Source organism: Rhincodon typus, chromosome 7 (assembly GCF_021869965.1).
Source record: "Rhincodon typus isolate 14 chromosome 7, sRhiTyp1.1, whole genome shotgun sequence".
In the NCBI taxonomy this organism is placed as follows: domain Eukaryota; kingdom Metazoa; phylum Chordata; class Chondrichthyes; order Orectolobiformes; family Rhincodontidae; genus Rhincodon; species Rhincodon typus.
Window position 1 is genome coordinate 55,184,375 of NC_063338.1, and position 23,053 is coordinate 55,207,427.

The 23,053-nt window shown below is 41.5% G+C and overlaps 1 protein-coding gene across 9 annotated transcripts in view; it reads right to left on the bottom strand.

Annotated features, from left to right (window-relative positions):
• Positions 1–23,053, bottom strand: part of LOC109910815 (RNA-binding motif, single-stranded-interacting protein 1-like) — a 229,106-nt gene that overhangs the window by 97,455 nt on the left and 108,598 nt on the right. For all 9 annotated transcript variants that reach the window (XM_048598621.1, XM_048598622.1, XM_048598618.1 and 6 more), the window contains one exon: positions 4,126–4,184. In XM_048598621.1, coding sequence (XP_048454578.1) covers positions 4,126–4,184 — 59 coding nt within the window. The remainder of the gene's footprint in view (positions 1–4,125; positions 4,185–23,053) is intronic.

Genomic DNA, 23,053 nt, shown 5'->3' on the forward strand with positions numbered 1-23,053 from the left:
AAGGAAATCTGCTGTCCTTACCTGGTCTTGCCTACATGTGAGTCGAGATCCTCAGTGATGTGGTTGACTCTGCCCAGAGGACAGTTAAGAACATAAGAACATAAGAACTAGGAGCAGGAGTAGGCCATCCGGCCCCTCGAGCCTGCCCCGCCATTTAATAAGATCATGGCTGATCTTTTTGAGACTCAGCTCCACTTACCCGCCCACTCACCATAACCCTTAATTCCTTTACTGTTCAAAAATTTATCTGGGATGGGCAATACATGTTGGCCTAGTGTGATGATATTATGCCTTTACGAAATGTGCTCTGTCCGGTTTTTCTTGTAGAGGGGTTTTGTCACAGCAGAGAGGTGTCTCCTTCTGGCACATAGTTTGTAAATAGCTTTGGGTTTCTCCCAAGGTGTTTTTTCAGACTAAAACAAAAGAATCATGAGTGGGTGGGCTCAGGCTCTGAGGACTTTAGTTTTGCTTTCAGTTGGTTTTTTTTTGTTGGTTAGCTGCTGGAATGGACAACTCGAGTTTTCTCTGCTGCTAGATTGAAGACTCAAGCAGCAAGGTTTCTGCTTAAAAAAAAATCAAAGGATAGGTTGTTTCTTTCAGTGTTTCTTTCTACTGGGGAGAGACAGCATGTGAGAATTTTTGTTGCATTACATTTTGCCAAAGGGTATGTTTACGGGATGCTGCCTATATTGGAACATTTGGCGGTTAGTGGTTAAATAATACATTGTCTTGTTAAGTAAATTGAGGTCCTCGCCAAGGGAAAGAAGGAGGCATATGTCGGGTATAGACTGCTGTGATCTAGTAAATCCCTAAACGAGTAGAAGGGCAGTAGAAGTCTACACAAGAGGGAATTCAGGAGGGCAAAAAGGGGACGAGACAGCAATGATCTTATATCCTTGGGTGTGGGTGTGTGCGTGTGTGTTGCGGATAATCCAAACAGTTTGTCAATAATTTTTGTATCTGTAAATTAGTTTGATTTTGGTAATATAACAGTTATTTGCTGTTTGTTTTAAAAATTCATTCACAAGATGAGGGCATTGCTGGCTAAACTAACATTTATTGCCCATCACAGAGAGTAGTTAAGAGTCAACCACATTGCTGTGAATTTGCAGGCATATGGCCTATTTACTTAGCCAATGTATCACATCTAAATTGCTGCTTTTTAAGAAACTATTTGAGAATTACTTAAGAGTTCTCAACTGCCTATTTTGGGTCCAACAGTCCTTAATTTATCCCAATCCCTTGTCTTTTCTCCCCCACATTGTGCAAATTTTCTCTCTTTATTAACAATCCAATTGCTATTTTAAAAAGGGACGACTGAATTTGGTTCTGCCAAGTGTATTCTAGATCCTTATCAGACACTAAAAATGCTTTTTCTCATATCATTTTCGGATCCTTTTCAATTCAACGCAGCAAAGAGACAGAATGCTAGGCGGCGTGGTGTAAAGATAACAATCTTTCCCTCAATGTCAGCACAGAAAAAGAGCTGGTCATTGACTTCAGGAAGCAAGGTGGACAGCATGCCCCTATCTGCATCAATGGAGCGGAGGTGGAAAAGATAGAGAGCATCAAATTCCTAGGAGTGACTATCACCAACAATCTGTCCTGGTCCAACCCATGTTGATGTGATGGTCAAGAAAGTGCAGCAATGCCTCTACTTCCTCAGGAGGCTAAGGAAATTCAGCGTGTCCATAAAGACTTTGACCAGTTTTTACAGATGCACCACAGAAAGCATTCTATCCGGATACATCGTGGCTTGGTATGGCAACTGCTCTGCCCAGGACCATAAGAAATGACAGAGTTGTGAACACATCCCAGTCCATCACACAAGCCAAGCTTCCATCCATTGACTCCATCTACACTTCACACTGCCTTGGAAAGGCAGCCAACATAATCAAAGACCCATTTTGCCCCGGTTATAATCTCTTCCAACGTCTTCCGTCAGGCAGAGGATACAAAAGTTTAAACACACACATACCAACATATTCGAGAACAGCTTCTTCCCTGCTGTTATTAGATTTCTGAATGGACTTCTCAAATTTCAAATTTAATGTTGACGTCAGTCTTTGTGCGCCTTCTCTATAACCATAATGGTGTATTCCTTGCTTTGTTCTATTATTCTTACGCACTTCGAATGGTATGATCTGCCTGTACTACAACAAAACAAAACTTTTCACTGTACTTAGGTACATGTGACAATAATAAATCAAATCAAAACAAACTTTAGCTTGATGTGCCCTGGTTTTCAACCCTTTTGTCAATGGGACATTTCTCCCAAGCTACACTATCCAGACTCCTTTTGATTTTGTTTACCACCATCAAACCTCCTCTCGACCTTTTCTTTTAAGGAAAATAATCTCTAATCCTATCCTTGGAATGATTCTTGTAAATATTTTTTGTATACACTCTAATGCCTTCATATCTTTTCGAAGGTATCACACCCAGAAGTGGACGCAACACACCAATTAAGGTAGGACAAATGTTTTAAACATGTGTACCCTTAGGTGGTGACAGTCTAGCGGTATTATTGCTAGACCGTTAATTCAGAGACCCAGCTAATTTTCTGGGGACCTGGGTTCGATTCCCACCATGGCAAATTTTTGAATTTGAATTCAATAAAAATCTGGAATTGAGAGGCTAATGATGATCATGAAACCATTGTGAATTGTCAGAAAAAGAACATCTGGTTAACTAATATCCTTTAGGGAAGGAAACCTGGTCTGGCCTATATGTGACTCCAGACCCACAGCAATGTGGGTGACTCTTAACAGCCCTCTGGGCAATAAATGCTGGCCTAGCCAACAATACCATCATCTCATGGATAATTATTTTTTTTTTAGAAACCATAACCTCTTGGCCTTTGTATTTTATGCCTCCTCACATATCACATTGCTTCTTCTGCCAAAAGCTTAAATTGGTGTCTTCTAGTTCTTGAAAATACTGCCAATAGGAACAGTTTCTCCCCATCTATTTTGTCCAGCCACCCCTTATGATGGTAAAAATCTCTATCAAATATCCTTTAAACCTTAACTTCCCCATATTATTCAAGTATGGCCTTCTCTGTGAAGTCAAGTTGCTCAAATGTAGTTCCCAAGTTAAGACAACATAAAGTGTTCTCTGAAAGTTCACAGCATATATAGCCACTTGCAGTGGCCTTCCTCTCCTACAGTCCTGCTTTTTGCCTCTCGTCCTCCATACCAAAAGATAGTTCCAGTAAATGACAAATGCCTGCAGTGAAACCAAGAGGGAGCCTACATACCAAAATAATTCCAGAAGAGTAAAGAGCAACTTGACAAGAAAAACAGCAGCTAAGCTGTAGGTTTTGTATGATCCCTTCAAATAATGTGGGGATCTTCCCTGTCAGTTACTGCTACATGATGCTGGGCAGTTTCAGCAATTTGAGAGACTGATGCTGGGGAATACCAAAGATCCGTAATATTCAGAAACCAAAATTAAATCAGCTCTTCACACTTTTTCATTCCTACAGTTGGAACTGAAGACTAGAAAAGATGTTTCCAAAATGGCAGGTGGTTTGCTTCTGACTGAAATCGTATGCACAGTTCTTGCCTATTATATTGATTGTTTAGGCAGTCATTCAGCACTCCGAAAGATAGGTGTTACACAATTAAATTTCTCGGCCTTTCTTTTAGTAGAATTAAATATTTGCCCACCCTTGATACCATTGGTTCCTGTCCCTGGACAGTCTAAAGGGAAGCAACCATTTCTGCCACTCTCAGTAAACCCATAAAAACAATTCTCAATGTACATATTGCATAGAATGCTTGTTAGCAAAATAACACCGTTCAAAATGATTGATGGATGAATACTTTATAACCAACTCTTTTAGATAAAATGTATTTTAGGTTGGAGTTGTCCAACAATCTGACGAACAGGTAATTGTGTTTCCTAACGCGGAGAAAACTAAACAATCAATAATTAGAAAGAGAAATGCAATATTAGCAGCTAAATACTTCAAATTGAGCAGCCACAGTAAAAGAACAAGGATAGCAGTTTATAATAGCATAATTGAACATCTTAATGTTACATTTTTGAACATGTGAAAAATGGATTACCATAAGTAGATACCATCCTCAAGAAGGTATCCAGCATATAACAAAAATATACCTTTGCATTTATTAGTTGTCTTGTCCAGGATGGCCTTTGTTGATACTATTTTGCCATACCTAGAAGACAAAAGAGAATGAAGGTCATTAAAAGAATTATTGTTGCAATTGTAACATTTCTGAAAAAGTTATAAATCTGCCATAATATCATAATTGATTCCTCACTGTTACAGATAAACATTACTTTTAAATATTCTGCCGGTTATAGGTCCAAAATAGCACTGGCGTTGGCAGAAAGGAAGGCAGGAAAATCAAAATGAGTGACCAAAAAGGCAGAGCTTGTAATCACAGAAATTTATTTTATGTCTCTCCATTTCCCATCACCGTCACAAAATTATATTTGAATGTACTTACGACATATTACTTTGTCGCAAATGCACAAAAAGGTACAAACTGATCTATTGTGCATTTACTGACTGCTGCCTTGCAAACGGTGGACAGAAAATGAGAAGTCAGGGAGAGAGTTACTTGCATCACAGTTCCTAGACTCATGCCTGTGTTTGGTGCTACAGTACTTGTGCAGCTAGTCCAATTCACATTCTGGACAATGGTAGCCCAATGAAGTTTATAGTGGGGTCTGATGCCATTGAATATAGGTTGCTTCAGTGTTTGAAAATTCACAAATTGTGTAGAATAGTGTGTAATCATCAAAGTCATCGTTTTTGACCTTATGATGAAAGGCACTGATGTATCAGCTGAAGGTGGTTCAGCCTAGGACACCTTGGAACTCCTACAGAGATGTCCTGGAGCAGAGATGATTGGTCTCCAACAACCACAACCATCTTTCATCTTTTTCCCTGATACCCAGTCTCTTGTTTTGCTCGGGCTTCTTGATATCACAGTTAGTCAAATTCTGCCTTTATGTTATAGTCAGCATCACTTCATCTGTAAAGTTCAGCTCTTTTGTCCTTGTTTGAATGAAGGCTGTAATGAAGGCAGTGCCTTGCAAACTAAGTGTTTGTGAGCATGTTAGTGATATGCTAGGGCCGCTAGATAGCACTGTTGATTACCCATTCCATTACTTTGATCAAGATTAGTCTGATGGAACAGCAACTGGTTGGGATGGATTGCTCCTGCTTTTTCTGTACAGGAGATACTTGGGCAATTTTCCATATCATCAGGTCAATGCCAGCATTGTAGCTATATTGGAAGAGCTTGGTTAGGGGCACAGTAAGTTCTGGATCACACAATTTCAGCACTTTTGCCTAAATATCGTCCGACCCTTTGCCGTATCCGGTACTTTCGACTATTTCTTTATGTCACATGGAATGAATTGGCTGTAGTCTTGCATATATGATGCTGGTGGTTACTTGGAGAAAGCCAGAATAAATCACCCAAACCGTAGTTCCAGTTGAATGTTTCAGTCTTGTCTTTTACCCGGATGAATTGGGCTTCCCCATTATCATGGATTGGGATATTTGTGCTGCTTCCTCCTCCAATGAGTTGTTTAATTGTCTATTACCATTCATGACTGGATATGGGAGGACTGCAGAGCTTAGATCTGATCTGCAAATTATGGAATCACTTAGCCCTGTCTGTCACTTGTTGCTTATGCGATAGCTCTATATGCTGTGAGGCACACAAGTCGTCCTGTATTGCAGCGTCACCAGGTTGATGCCTTGTATTTCGGCTTGCCGGGTGCTGCTTCTGGCATGCCTTTCTGCACAGTTTATTGAACCAGGTTTGAGCCCTAGCTGGATGGTGAGGGGTACAATGTGGGATATACTAGTTCATGCGGCTGCAGATTTTGACAGTAAAGTTCTGCTGCTGCTGATGGCCCACAGCACTTCATGGATACCCAGTCTCAAGTTGCTAGATCTGTGTTTTAAAATTAATTAGTGGTATCTTGGTAATCAGGATCATCACAGATTAACCTGACCAGCCTGTGCAGCTATAACAAGAATGACAAAAAAATGTATATAGCGCTCTTAATGTAGTAAAGCGACAAGACACTACACAACAATACATTCAGGCAAAGCAGTCTTAGTCTAATTATCCTGTTGTTATCTTAATTAAAACGTAATATATTACTACTTATTACTCAAGCATATGCCTCTTTTGAAGACTTAGACATGATTAAGCCTTCATTACTTAAATGCTATTAGGCCCTGTAATACTAGTGTTACAAGGAGATTTGGTGGTAGTGCTTCTACTCCAAAGGAGATCCTAGCAGAACTAGGTACTAGCTGCGGAGTTCTTACAATGATTAAAAGCTTGGTCAAAGAGCTACACGTTAAGAATCAATGTCAACAGCTCTTGAGGCAAATCCCTAACAATCTTTCAAGTCCACAAAAAATTTGTTCTGGAAGAATGGCAAAGCCTCCAAACTACCTGAATATATTAAGTCTAAAGACTCAGGAGGGAAGGGGTAGTGGTAAATGTAATAACGTACAGGTATTAATTAGTGAGAAAAACATGGATGGAGATGATGTAAAAGGTAATGGCTCGGAAAGGATTAATGCTAAAACTAACATTAAGCTTTATGCAATGTAAATGATATCATAAGGGCTTGGGTGGGGAAAGGCAGAACATCTTAGAGTCTTGAAGGGCACAGATTCATTATCCTAGATTTGTCAATAATTTGAGTAATGATGTCCACCCAACTAATGTAATTTCCACCTGATTGCTATTGTGCAAAAGACTTCATCTCGTTCAAGACCAAAGCCTCTTCTCATTAGACTATATTGTGGTTTCATGTGCTTCAGTACAACCAAGTAGGCCCTGCAGACCCAACAAGAAAAGGAGGATGCTGGCAGCTATCTATCCGATCACATGTTAGCAATGGTTATCACTGTGTATTAATAAAACATAAGGGGCCCCTCAGTACAATTCTTCACTGAAGAAAAATCAAGGAAAGTGAGCCCTTCTGGAACAAAGGGCACATGGCCCACAAATAGGCAAATAGAAGCTTACATTTACATGTCTTTCACAACCTCATGTAAGTCTGTATCTTTTCTCTTACTGTAGACAGAAAGAGGATCATTTTAAAACCAATGGTTATTGAAGAGATTGCTGCACAAATTACTGAAACTCATTGTAAGTGGTATTTCCACTGCTGCTTTATTGAAGCAGTGGGAGAGGGGCTGATGGGCTGGCAGCTATGGGTGTGTATAAAAGTGAGATTCAGTCAACAACAAGTAGTTGATTGGTGTGAGGAGTGATGGCCAGTTGTTGATGACAAAGGCTGTCTGCCTGCCTACAGCTACGTGATTGGCTGCTGGGTAACTGAACAGCTTGTGGATGTGTCCAATATTGCTCGAATTCTGCTGACCTCCAGAAGGGGTGGTGTGTCTCTGCAGCAGAAAATACGGAGAGCCTAAAGAAAGCCAGTTTTCTCCTCTCACTTCCTGCTGTAATCTGTTGCTTTTAACCAATAAGTCAGAGACTTCATAATTTTAGAAGCTGTCTCTCCGCACCCACTGCAAGGGGGCAAAAAATATCCTAGGAGAGACAGAAGAACACCGTCCTGGAAGTAAAAAGATCATCTCAACGATTGCTGCCAGGAACTATCGAACTATTTTTCCAGCTTTTTCCCCTGCACCCATAACATGTTTACACAGAGTCCTATAAGAGGGGTTAGAGTTTTAACTAGGAGGATTTATATGTCGACAGTTCATAGTTGTTTACCTGGAGATAGTTTTCTGTTCATTTTGTAATTAATAGTAATTTTGTTAAGTACAAAAAATCTGGTCCATATTTTCTGTTGGCCTGGATCTAAAGAAACAGGTAATTGAGGAACTTTTGCATTCTTCGATAAAATCTTGAACTTTTGTGACAACTCTGGGAATAATGGGGTTCCATTTGCAGCATGCTATCAGAATGAGGCATGATGCTCAGAATATCTCAAAGCACTCTACAGTCAAGTAAATATTTCTCAAGTGTAGCCTTTGTTGCAATGTAGAAAATACAGCAGCCAAATAATGCGCTGCAAGAGCACACAACAGCAAAATGGTAATACCCTGAATGCTTTAATGAAACTGATCGGAGGGATAAATATTGGCCATGGTCAAAAATCACACGACATCAGGTTATAGTTCAATCGGTTTATTTGAAAACACTAGCTTTCCGAGTGTTGCTCCTTCATCAGGAATAGTGTACACACGTGTTTGAGAGAGACACTGAGGGAGTATATGGGTACCGAACTTGGCTATCAGCCTCTACTCAGCAACTTTGCATTGTTGTGCATCCCAAAGTCCGCCCTGGAGGATGTTTACCCGAGGCCTAATGTCCTTGACCGCTGAAGTGCTCCCCCACTGAGAAAGAACATTCCTGTCTGATGCTTTTTGCATGGTGTTCGTTCATCAGTTGTCGTTGCATCTGCATGGTCTCGCCAATACCATGCTCTGGGGCATCCTTGCCAGCAGCATGTGAGATGGACAACGCTGGCCAAGTCACATGAGTATTTATCTTGTACATGATGGATGGTGTTCCCACGTGTGATGGAAGTATCCATGTCGATGATCTGACATGTCTTGCAGAGGTTGCCATGGCAGGACTGTGAGGTGTTGTGACACAGAGGAGGATTCCCGTTCTGTAGCTTGCAATTTTTGTTTTATGTTCATTAGACAGCACAGGGCCTCAATTTAACAGCACATCCAAAAGTTGGCACATTTGACAGCATAGCACACCCTCAAGTACATCGCAGAAAAATCTACCTAGATTTTCGTGCTCTGGTCTGTCAAGATACAAGGGAACACACAATCTTCTAGCCCAGAGGTGAGGTCATGACGGAAGATCTTTATATGTATGCATACACACATCTTCCAAATTATTGTCTACAAAATAACTGTGTAAATAAAAAAAAAAATTGTCCTACGTTCTGCAGATCTATGCTGTCACATATTTGAGCCTGTCAGGATATGACAGTGAAAAACATTGTAGTCTTTAGTTGAAGATTGACATCAGAATTAAAGAAGAAACAAAATACAAAAACTGAAAGAACTGCAGATGCTGTAAATCAGGAACAAAAACAAAGTTGCTGGAAAAACTCAGCAGGTCTGGCAGCATCTGTGAAGAAAAAAAAAATCAGAGTTAACGTTTCAAGTCCGATGACACACAGAACACACAGCTCTGAGGAAGGGGCGAGGTGAGGGGAGGGACAAGGGTGCGAGGGAGGGGACACGAGAGGGGCATGGGCGGGGAGGGGGCGAGAGCACAAGCGGGCAGTGGGACTACAGCGTGGGCGGGCAGAGGGAGAGGTTGAGAGGGGGAAGTGAGACAGAAGGAGAAGGGGAGAGGGGGAGAAGGGAAGAGAGGGGAGAGGCTAAGTAGTGTGGAATAGAGAGAGTGAGAAGCAGACAAGTTAGTGAGAGTGAGAGAGAGGAGGAAAGACGGAGGGAAGTGGAAGAGAAAGAGGGAGGAAGTGAGATATCGAGCAAAAGAATAAGGCAGAGACCATGAGAGAAAGAAATAATCAGAAAAAGGTAAAGAGAAAGAGATAGCGAGAAGGAAAAAAAGAGGTGTGAAGTTTGACTGTGTGCTCTGTACAGACTAGGGAAAGAAATATTCATGTTGGCCTGTGCTTTATTTTTGAAATTGGTCAATTTAGTGCTTTTCCTAAACAATGGTGCACCTCAACTCTCTGAATCATGTTTTAATAAAGTTAAAGAGTTAAAAAGTTAAAAAGTTAAATTTAAGAAAGTTATCAGTTTATTCCTAAATTTCTGGTTTTTAATACTTCTTTATATTCATTCACAGGATGAAGGCGTCGATGGCTACGCCATCATTTATTGCCCAACCTTATCTGCCCTCTGGGGGCAGAGTCAACCACATATTTGTGGGTCTGGTGTCACATGTAGGCCTGATCAGGTAAGGATGGCAGTTTCCTTCCCTAAAGGACATTAGTGAACCAGACAGGATTTTCTGACAATTGACAATGGATTCATGGTCATCATTAAAATGGTAATTCCATGATATTTCTTGAATTCAAATTCCATCTCTGTGATGGGATTCCTACCTAGGTCCCAGGAACTGGCCCTTTGGTCCTCCAAGGCTGCACTACTACATTTTGCCCTTCCATACTAAAACAATCTTCACTTACAGGATCCATATCCCTCTATTTCCTTGCTATTCACGTACTCATCCAGGTGCTTCTTGAATGCTGCTATGTGTCTGCTCCCACCACCTCCTCTGGCAGTGCATTCCAGACACTCACCACCCTGTGTGAAGACCTGCCTCGCCCACCTCTTAAAAACACACCCCCTCCGCCCCATCCCTCTGTACCGAGTACCTGTATTCCCTAATAATTGAGCCCTCCACCCTGGGAAAAAGCCTCAAACTTTCCACTCTACCTATGCCATTCACAATCTTATAAACTTCTATCAGGTTGCCCCTCAAACTCCTGAATTCTAATGAAAACAAACCCAGTACTTCCAACCTTTCCTCATAGCTAAAATCCCCCGTACCAGGCAACATCCTGGTAAACCTTTTCAGCACCCTCTCCAAAGCATCCACATCCTTCTGGTAATGTGGTGACCAGAACTGTACGCAATATTCCAAGTGTGGCCAAACCAAAGTTCTATCAAGCTGCAGGATAACTTACCTATCCTTATACTCAATGCCCCTTCCAATGAAGGGGAGCATGCCATAGGCCTCTTTTACTACCTTATCTAGCTGTGTTGCCACCTTCAGTGATTTGTGGACCTGCACACTCAGATCCCTCTGCATATCAATGCTCCTAAGGGTTCTGCCATTCGCTGTATAATTTCCACCTGTACTTGACCTTCCGAAATGCATCATATCACATTCGTCCGGATTAAACTCTATCTACCCTTTTTCTGCCCATGCCTCCAACTGATCTATATCCTGCTGGATACTCTGACAATCCTCCCCACTGTCCGCAACTCCACCAATCTGTGTGTCATCCACAAACTTACTAATTAGACCAACCACGTTTTCCTCCAAATCATTTATGTAGACCACGAAACAGCAGAGGTCCTGGCCCTGATACCTGTGGAACACTGCCAGTCACAACCCTCCATTCTGAAAAACATCCTTCCACTGCTACCCTGTCTCCCAGGACTAAGCAAGTTCTGTTTCCATCTTGCCGCCATGTGACTTTACCTTTTGTACCAGTCTGCCATGAGGGACCTTGTCAAAGGCTTTAATGAGGTCCATGTAGTCAACATCAACTGCTTTTTTCTCAATCATCCTTGTCACCTCCTCAAAAAACTAAACTTAGTGAGGCACAACCTCCCCTACACAAAACCGTGCTTTCTGTCACTAAAAAGTCCATTTGCTTCGACATGTCCCTGAGAATCTTTTCCAATAATTGCCCTACCATTGACATGAGGATCACAGGTTTGTAATTTCCTGGATTATCCCTGCTACCCTTTTTAAACAATGGGACATAATTGGCTATTCTCCAATCCTCTAGGACCTCTCCTGTGGCCAAAGAGGATACAAAGATGTCTGTCAGTGCTCCAGCAATTTGTTCTTTTGCCTCCCTCAATATTCTGGGATACCTCCCATCAAGGCCCAGGGACTTATCTACCTTAATACCTTTTAAGACACTCAACACCTTTCTTTCAAAAAGCAACTTGGTTTAGAAATCTGATACTCCCTTCCCTGACATCATCAGGGTGCTGGGTATCTGGATTAACAGTCCAGTGATAATATCACTGGTTTGCCACCTCCTCTGACTAATGTCATCCAACTTCACAAAATGTTGTTCCTAGCAAATATATTTTTGGTGAATAAGTGGTATGTACTTTGTAACAATATCACTTTGTAGAAATATCACACAACTCATTTTTAATTTAAAATTTGGACTGATTTAAGTTTTTTGTGTTCTTTGATATTATACATCTCATTGTGGGACAAATAAGTGAAACATTTAATTTGGGGTTTGGTGATATTCATAACAGCTGCATCAGTTGCTAAGTGAAAGAAATGTCTTGAGATCAAATGTGATTATACTCCAGCACACAACTGAATGACTTGTGATCGAATGTTACAAGATCAAATCTCTAGTAATTTTGCAGATTAGTGTTAGCTATCCTGTAGCCACTACATGCATGAATGCTGCAAATTTACAGTCAACTTAGGGATAGGTTTGTGCTGTGGAGAAATCCAGTTACCAAGTCAGTTGAATGGTTTTTAAATGCACGTGTGAAGTTCTCAGTTACAATTACCTCAAAAATATGACCATTCTCACTATTTCCTCTTTACTTTCAACATCTAATCTCTTTCTTGCAACTTCCGGACATTATTCTGAAGCTATTAGGAATGGAAATTACGAGTAAGACATTGAATTTTACAACTCGCTAGCCAGTTGCAGAACCAGTAAGTACTGGAAACCGGTTTAGTCTGATTCACAATGAGATCATCTCAGTCTTGCCTTTGTACAATAAGACAAAATGTAGCAAGCCATTGTTGCAATCAAAAGAGCTGGATGGTAGTAAGTAGCTTACAATAGTGAAAAGGACCTTTGGTCCATTCAAATTTTCAGCAGTTTTATGCCATTTTCTTGAAATATCATTCATGTTACATTCAGTTGAATTATTCGGTTGATTAATGGGAAACTTTTGATTTTCAGACTACAAATTTATTGCATCCTGGAATGTGATGACAAACGTTATAATCAAATATTTAAATACGTTAGTAACTAATGTTCTTTAAGGAAGTTACAAACTAGCTTCCAATTTTACTTGACCTTTAATTATGCTCATTATTCTTATAAAAAGACACAGGACTTGCAGGAGTAAGCTATTTCCACACACATTTTTAAATTATGAAATAATATTAAGAAATGAATTAACCACTGTACAAGGCACACCCAGCCTATCCAGCAGAACGACAAATGCCACAGGCATTAAAGTGACATGCTCATAAATCCTTTATTCCATCATGGCCCTGCAAAAGATATTTTTTTGAAGAACCTCTTTGCCTGTATTTAAATTTTGTAAATAAAAGCTAGCATATTCTGATGAATGAAAATAACCAAAAAATATTAACCTACCTATATTTTTTGATGCATTTACAGCATTAGGTTTTCAAACTTAATAATTCCATGCCTTCTAGCCATTATCTGGTGATCACCCAGAATTCTAGCAGTTTTCCACAAGACGTTGAAGTAATGTAACACATCTCTTTTGTCATTTGTAGACTCGAATTCTAAAAACTTCCTAGTTGTACTCCTTAACTGTTACCTATTTAAACTCTAACTTGCACACACACCACTGCCTAAATTCTGCTCAATATAAAGTGTTCTCTGACTATTAATATTGACCTCCCCAACTTGCATTGGATCTTGGTTTCCAATGCACCGAATTCAAAACTTTTGACCTTAATTTAGAATTCCTCCATTGCTTTGCACTATTCCACCTCTATAACTTACGGCTGCTACCCCACCCATAGGGACATAGGCTGCATAATCTGGAACAACAAAGCACTGAATCTTTATATCCCCAAATACGGACCTCCTAAAAATGAAAGGAAATGCCCCTTTCTGCACTCCATTTTGGATCCCTCTGCTGCTATTTAGTTCACATTTTCCTTTCTTGTATAGGCCACTTTCTTTTTTCTGTATTTTTGATTGTGGGCAAAAATGGAAAATGTTTTGAAAAACCAAGGAATCCGGAATGGATTCAGCTTGTAAACAAATATTTGATTGGTCTTTGGAATGGGTCCATGAAGAAGTCCAACTGCCTGCCAACAACTATATGATAAGCCGCTCAGCCACTTGAAAGCCAATGGGTGGGAACGATGAAGTCAGAAGCTTTCGGACCTCCAACATGGAAGGTGCCTCCTTTCTCTCCGCAATAAGAGGAAATACCTGGAGCCTGAAGAATGCCAGCTTACATTTTTCTTCAACAGTTGCTCTAATCTGTCACTTTAAACCAATAAATTGGAGATCTTCATAGAATCCCTATAGTGTGGAAACAGGCCCTACAGCCCAACAAGTCCACACTGACCTTCAGAGCATTCCACCCAGACCCATCCTCCTAATCTACACATCCCTGAACACTATTGGCCATGTTAAATTGCCCATCCACCTAGTCTGCACATCTTTGGACTGTGGGAGGAAACCAGAGCACCCGGAGGAAACCCACGCAGACACAGGGAGAATGCGCAAAATTCACACAGACAGTCATCAGAGGTTGGAGTCGAACCCGGGTTCCTGGCCCTGTGAGCGCTAACAACTGAGCCACCGTGCAGCCTTAATTATCTGTTGTGAACCAGTCATTCTGTGCTGCCTGCAAGTGAAGGAAAGTACCTGGGGAAGAGAGATTAAAGGAACAGCAGATCCTGGCAAGGCATCTCAGTGGACCATCTCACCGAACGCTGTGGACAGGAGCCATTAAACTGCCTTCACAATTTTTTTACTCCACCCATAACACCAATTTTGTTTTTACTCTCCGTTTGTACATGGATGCAGTGGAGTTTCAGAAGGCGGTTAGAGTTCTTTCTCGTAGAGTTACATGTCAACAGTTCATTATTGTTTACCAATAGCTAAAATCTATTGGCGACCTTGTATCCAGCAGCAGAAATTAACAATATCCTTGAAAACAAGACAGTACATTCAACCCTTTCTCAAAGTGTTAATTATAATGATTGTATAAAAGTAGGTTATGCTAAACCTTTATAAATAACTAGTTGGACTTCAGCAAAAACTATGTCCAATTTTCAGCACTATGTTTTTGGAAACATGGCGAGTCTGAGAAGGGGGTACAGGGGAGTTTAACCAGAATGATGCAGGGGGAGAGAGACTTCAGTTACATGGACAGATCCTTTGCTTTAGGCAGAGCAACGCAAGTTAAAGAAAGCTTTAACACAGACATTCAGACTTAAGTAAATGAGAAATAATTTCAGTTGTAATGATGGTCAGTAGCCAGAGTACAGAAATTTAACATACAGGTTACACCTCCCTAATCCAGTGTTCTCTGGTTCTGCAACCTGTGGTCTAGCATACTTTGTTGGCAATAAACCCATTATATTTCTGTTTCTTTGAAGAATCTACCATGCTTATTTTAAGAAATTTAAATACCTACTGAAAAGGCTACAGATTGAAATTCTGACTATGTACTATTCTTAATGACTCTGTATGTGAAAAATATGCAGCATTCAGAACAAAATGGATGAATTGATAGCAGAAATAGAAGAATCATCACTATTGGCAATCACTTGCTGATAAGTATGATTATCGACCTTGAAAATTCTGTGTCATTGGTCATGGGTTCTGTGGGTCCTTGTGTAGTTGATGAGCCTGATTCTTGAGCCAAACACACATTTGGCAGGTGTTTCCAGGCCATGGAATTGGTCCATGGCCTTAAAATCACTGGCATTCCTCTTTCCGGTTCTTTTTCCAAACTTCCTCTTGCTGACTTCATACAGGAAGTTCCTTCAAGTTTATTTCTTTTGAGTGTCTCCCATGCACTGCATTTCTTCAAGGAAGCCTTCAGAGAGTCTTTGAAATGCTTCCTTTGTCCTCGTTTCACTCGAAACCTTTCCTTAAACTGGGCAGAGATGATTTGCTTTGACAGTTGGAACTCGGGCATCCTAAGCATGTGGCCAGCATAGCAGAGCTGGTTTTGGATGATCACAGTCTTGATGCTGGTGCTATTGGCTGCTCCAAGGATGCTGATGTTAGTATGCCTTTCCTCGTAGCTGCTAGAGAGAATTGTCTCAAACAGCCCCAATGTTACTTCTTAAGATCCCTCAGGCAGTGTCTATACTAAGTTTCAGAGCCATATGAAAGAATCTGAAGGATGGCTACCTTTTACACAAGGAGCTTGGTATCAGCACAGATGTCATCATTTGAAGATTCTCATCCTTAGGCACTCGAAGGGTCGTAGGTTGGATGCTATATGGAATCTCACACCAATGTCAGCCTTAGATAAGAGGTAGCTTCCCAGGCATGAGAATGGTCCACAGTGGTAAGATTTCTCCATTGATCTTAATGGAGGGATAGATCGTAACTTGACCTGGAACGGTAAAAGATTTGAGCCTTTATGAAGTTGAGGCTAAGACCAATCCTTCGGTATGCTTCCATGAAGTCATTAAGCGAGGCTTGAAGATTCTCTACGAGACAGGGAAACAGACATTGTCATCCATACACCGAAGTTCCACAGGTAAGGTCAATGTCATTTTCTTCTTGGATTTCAACTGGTTGAAGTTGAAAAGTTTTCCAACCATCCTGTAGACAATGTCCACACCACTGGGAAGCTTGTTCTTGATAAGATGAAAAAATGGTGGGGGTGGTGACATATCTCCGCTTGAACCCTGAGGACCATTGCTAACATCTTGACATGGAAGAGGGGGGAGAATTTATCTCCACAGCACTTCCTGACTGACTGAGTCAAAAGTTTTGCTGAGATTGATGAAGGCCATAGAAGACAATAGCCATTTCAGAAATGTACTTGCAACACATGCAAGGCTGGGACCTAAAGCTATTTGACATTTCAGAATGAATGGCTACTTGGAAGACATGGTAAAGTAGATCTGTTATTTAAGGATGTCAAGAATATGGTATTAGGAGTGGATTAAGATGTAGACCAATCTGGTTAGAGGTAAGAAATAGTAAAACTAAGAGGTCACTTAGGGAGTCTATAAACTATATCCACAACAGTAGCTATATACTGTGGAACAGAATATACAGTACTCCTGTAGAACAAGAGGACAAAAAAGGGTTTGCACAAAGGGTACTGCAATAACCAGAGGTGATTTTAATCCTTACATAGATTGGATTAATCAGATCGGCAAAAAAAAAACTATGGTTTAGCTCTGCCGCTTGACACTTCTTAAAGGCCAATTTTTATCAAATACTACGTTTTTAAAACTCAATTTGTCTTCATATTTTAAGGCAGAGTAGGTGTGAGGAGCTCAATGGCTTATTCATGCTCATAATTCTTCAGCTTTGTGTTCAAAGCAAGTTACAAACAAGATGATGGCTATGTTCTTGCTGTACTGAAGTCATGAAATTTCATGTTTCAAAAATTCAGTCATAAGCTGCCTATATTGGTACCAAGATAGTATCACATGTCATGTGTACTTAAATTTTGTGATGCACTTTTAAATAATTTGGAAGAAAATGATGTGATAATGCCATCACATTGCAGACTGTGCATTCTATTTATACATTTCGTAAAATATCCTGAATGGGCATTTTAAATGACAAAGGTCTTGAAATGTTCTGACTTTCTGGTAGGAAGGAAATGCATTCTCACTGGTAGTAGTACAGGAAACACATTTAATAGTAGTTGCTAAACAAACTAAAAATGCTATCTTGCTTTTCTGCAATTGAGTGCAGGGGTTGGCAGACATTATTACCAAGGTGAAGAATGTGTTATAGTGTAACAAAGTCAGAAGTCAGACAACACCAGGTTTAGTCCAATAGGTTTATTCAAACTCACAAGCTTTAGGAGTGCAGCCCCTTCATCAGGTCCAGTGAGAGAGAAGAGCATACAGACACAGAGTTTATAGGCAGAGAGATCAAGGGCAGAGAGATCAAAAGATCATACAACTGGTGCGAGTGCTGAGTCAGATAGTAAGTCTTTGCAGGTGATCAAGAGGGTTAGTCGGTAAGTAAAGGTGTCAACAGCAGACACCACAACCTTAAAATTGAGACAAAGTCCATATTCTCAGCTTGCACTCAGGATACAGCAGACCAGCTACGAGGTAACAGAACGACACCACCTACATGCACACCAAGAATAAACCGGAAAAACTTGGCATCGCCACCAGCAGTGAGCAAGCCTCCCCTGGTACCACCGTTGAAAGCAGTACCACCACAGGGAAATCTATCAACTTGTCTGACTACAGCCTTCAACCGGACAAAATCAAAGTTCTCGGCCAAAGGCTCAATTTCTGCCCCAGCACCAAAATGGATTCCATTGGTCTCACAAAAGACAGAGTAATTTATCTGACAAATGAGGGTCCGGGAATTCTTCCACAAACCCCAAGATGTCAGCAGTGAACCCAATGAGACATCCAATTAACTGGAACAGTCGACAGAGCGAGATCAATAGTGCAGCGACCAAAGTAGTCGTCAAACTGGAGATGTGTCAACACCAGGTTGATCAGCCATGCTCACAAGATAGCGCAGAATGTCACCCAAGTACAAGGCAACGCCATCTATGGTCTCAAGACCAATCACAACGTTGTCATCAAACCAGCTGACAGAGAAGCAGCCATCATCATACAGAATAGAGCAGAATACTGCAAAGAAGTGTACCGACAACTGAACAACCAGGAGCATTACAGACAAAGAATACACCTGTCAACTCAGCAATCCAGACCTTCAGAGTATCCAATGCACTGTCACCCAGTCTACACCTCACAAAGGAGGCTTCTACTGCCTTCCAAAGATATGCAAAGCCTAAACACCTGGATGTCCCATTGTATCAGGCAATAGGAATCTGTGAGAACTTCTCCAGCTATGTCGAAGGCATCTTGAAACACATTGTACAGGGAACCCCCAGCTTCTGTTGTGGCCCTACAGATTTCTTACAGAAACTCAGCACCCATGGACCAGTTGAACCAAGAACATTCCTCGTCACAATGGACATTACAGCACTCTACACCAGCATCCCCCATGATGACGGCATCACTGCAACAGCCTCAGTACTCAATAGCAACAACTTCCAATTTCCACTTGCCATTCCACAACTCATCCGCTTCATCCTCAATCACAATATCTTCACTTTCAACCACCAGTTCTTCATCCAGACACACAGAACAGCCGCAGGGACCAGATCTGCACCCCAATATGCCAACATTTTCATGCACAAGTTCGAGTAAGACTTATTGCTGCGCAGAACCTCCGACCAACGCTATACACCAGATACATCGATGACATTTCCTTCCTTTGGACTCATGGTGAGGAATCACTGAAACAATTACATGGTGATATCAACGTGTTTCATCCCATCATCAGACTTACCATGGACTACCCTTTAGAGTCAGTCTCATTCTTGGCCACATGCATCTCCATCAGGGGCGGACATCTCTGTACCTCACCTTGCTGCAAGCTGCACTTCTCTAGCTTCCACCCTAAACATATTAAAGAAGCCATCCCCTACGGACAAGCCCTGCGCATACACAGGATCTGCATAGGCGAGGAGGAACGCAATGGACACCTAAAAGGTTTCAAAGGATGCCCTCATAAGAACTGGATATGATGCTCAACTCATCGTTCTGACGTGACACAGTGAGAAACTGCAAAGACCGCCTCAGTAGACAGTCACAGGAGACGACCAATAGAGTACTGTTCATCATCCAGTACTTCCCCGGAGCGGAGAAACTATGCCATGTTCTTCGCAGCCTTCAATATGTCATCAATGATGAGCATTTCACCAAGATCTTCCCTACGCCTCCACATCTCACCAAATCTTAAACAGACCATTGTTCGCAGCAAACTACACAGCCTTCAGGCCAACATCGACTACAACACTATACAACCCTGCCACGGCAACCCCTGCAGGGCATGTCAGATCATTGACATGGACATGGACACGGACACGGACACGGACACGGACACGACCATCACGGCAGATACTCATGTGACTCAGCCAGTGTTGTCTACCTTATGCACTGCAGGCAAGGATGCCCCGAGGGATGGTATATTGGCGAGATCATGCAGACGCTACAACAACGAATGAATGGACACAGCACAACAATCACTGGACAGATATGTTTCCTCGCAGTCGGGGAACATTTCAGCGGTCAAAAGCATTCAGCCTCCAATCTTTGGGTAAATGTACTCCAAGGCAGACTCTGAGATACACAACAACACAGGATTGTTGAGCAGAGACTGATAGCCAAGTTCCATACCCATGAAGACGGTTTCAACTGTGATCTCGGGTTCATGTTGTGCTACATGTGACCCCAACACAGTGCTCTATACCTGTAAAATCTTCCTTACCATCCTGTTTTGACACTATCACCTTGATAAATTGTTATGATCTCTCTACCTAAATTAGTTTGTACAGTTTTGGATTACTTATGACTTGCTGAGGGTCTAAACTATGTGACTCATATCTGTCATGTTATTCCAGGCGTTTGGTTTGTCTCCAGCACCATCTTATTTTTAATTTTTTGTAATTATTTCTCTGCCTCATTTAATCAGATTATAGTTCATCCCTTCACTGGTTATTCTGCTGTTGACACTTTTCTCACACTGTAACAGTCTTGGTCATCTGCAAAGACTTATTATCTGATGCATCTCTCGCATCAGTCGTATGATCTTTTGATTCTCAGCCCTTGATCTGCCTATAAAATCTGTGTCTGTGTGCTTGTCTCTCTCACTGCACTTGTTGAAAGGCCCGTGCTCCGCAAGCTTGAGAGTTCAAATAAACCTGTTGAACTATAACTTAGTGTCATGTGACTTTTGACTTTGTCCACCCCAGTGTGGCACCTCCACATCATATCTGCAACTTAGCAAATTAGAGATACTGCATTTACATGAGGCTCATTTCCTTCAGGATGCTGGTAGGAAGAGTGGATTGTGACTACAAACTACAAGTACTTTGGCATGTTTTTTTTTTAAATTCACACACCAGGATATGGGTATCATTAGCTGGGCCAGTAATTATTGCTCCTCCCTGTTTGCCCTCAAGAAGCTTGTGGTGAGTTGCATTCTTGAACCACTGCAGTCCAAAAGGAGTAGGGACACCCACAATGCTATTAGGGAGGAAGGACTTTCAGCGTTTGCTTACCCAGTGATGCTGAAGGAACAGTGATATATTTCTAAGTCTGGATGGTGAGTGACCTTGGTGAGGAAGTTGCAGGTAGCGGTGTTCGTACATACCTGCTGCCCTTACCCTTCTAGGTGGTAGTGGTTGTGGGTTTGGTAGGTGCTGTCTAATCAGCCTTGGTGGATGTCTACAGTGTATCTTGTAGATGGTGACAAACTGTTGCTACTGAGTATTGGTGTTTGAACAAGGCTGTAATCGGGTCAGGAACTAAGGGGCACTGGCGAAACTCAAATAGGGCATTGGTGAGCAGGACATTGTGATGCAAGTGCTGCTTGACAGCACTGTCGCTGACACCTTTCCTGATGACAAAGTAGATTGAGGAACGGTAAACTAGTCAGATTAGATTTGTGTTGCATTTTGTGCACAAGACATAGCTTGGCAACTTTCCACATGATTGGATAGACGTGATTGCTGTTGCTGTACTGGAACGGCTTGGTTAGAGCCACAGCAAGCTTTGGAGCACAGATCTTTGGTACTGTTGCTAGAATGTTATCATGGCCCGGAAACTTTGCAGTATCCAGTGCCTCCAACTGCTTCTTCATGCCACATCAAGTGCTGTCATCTGTCATATGCTATTTGACATCGGTGATGCAGAGGTTCTCTTGGAGAGATTAAGATGGATCATCCAGTTGACATTTCAGGCTAAAGTTTGTTGTGAATGTTTCAGCTTTATCTTTTGGACTGATAGGCTGGGCTTTCCCATTATTCAGCACAAGGATGCTGGTGAAGCCTTCTCCTCCACTGAATTATTTAATTGTCCACAACCATTCATGACTAGATGTGGCAGGCTTGCAGAGCTTAGATCAGATCTGTTGATTGCACAATTACTTGGCTCTGTCGATCACTTGCAGTTTATGCTGTTTGACGTTGTTGTAATCCTGTTTTGTAGCTTCGTTAGGTAGACACCTCATTTTTAGGTATGCCTTTTGCTACAGCTGACTGCCTTCCAGCATTATTCATTGAACCAGGGTTGATCTCTGGCTTGATGGCAATGGTAGTGTGGGGATATGCCAGGCCACAAAGTTACAGATTGTGTTAAAATACAAAACAACTGCTGCCCAATCTTGAACTGCTAGATCATTTTGAAGTCTATCCCATTTAGCACGGTAATAGTGCCATACAACACAACGAAGGGTAATTTCAATGTGAAGAGTCATACAGCATGGAAACAAACCCTTCGGTCCAATTAATCCACGTCGACAATGTTTCCAAACTAAATTAGTCCCACCTGCCTGCATTTGGCCCATATCCCACCAAACTTTTTCTACTCATGTACTTACCCAAATGTCATTTAAACATTGGAACTGTACCTGTATCTACCACTTCCTCAGGCACTTCATTCCATTTACGAACTACTGTCTCCGAAAAAAGTTGTCCCCCACACCCCTCCCCAGGTTTTTATTAAATCTCTTTCTCCTCTCACTTTGAAAATATGTCCCCTAGTTTTGAACTCCCCCACCTTAGGGAAAAGGCCTTTGCTATTAATCTGGTTTATGCCCCTCATGCTTTTACAAACTTCTATAAGGTAACCCCTCAACCTCTTACACTCCAGTTAAATGAGTCGCAGCCTATCCAGCATATTTTTATAATTCAAACCCTCCATTGCTGGCAACATCCTCGTAAATCTTTTCTGAACCCGCTCCAGCTTAATAATATTCTTCCTCTAACACAGCAAAAAAGAAGTGCACACAATGCTCCAGAAGAGGCCTTAGCAACGCCCTGTACAACCTTAACATGACGTCCCAACTCCTACTATTCAAAGGTCTGATCAATGAAGCAGGCTTGCTTAACATCAACCTAAGCACCATGTCTAACAGTGACGCAACTTTCAAACAATTACGTACCTGAACCCCGGAGTCTCTTTGTTCTACAACACTACCCAAGGTCCTACCATTAATTGTATAAGTAATGCCTTTATTTGTTTTACCAAAAAGCAATACCTTGTGTTTATCCAAATTGAACTCCATCTGCCACTCTCAGCCCTCTGACCCAACTGACTAAGATCTAGACAAACATGGTGGTCACTCCTACTGATACTGTCATGGACAGGTCCATCTGTAGTAGAAAGACTGGCGGGGATGAGATAAAGTACATCTTTCCATTTTATTGGTTGCTTTGCCACCAGCGAGCAGCTTTGTCCTATAGGACTCTATCAGCTCAGTGGTGATGCTGTCAAGCCAACCTTGGTGGCAGACAACGAAGTCCTCCATCCAGAGTACACAGTGTGGCCTTACC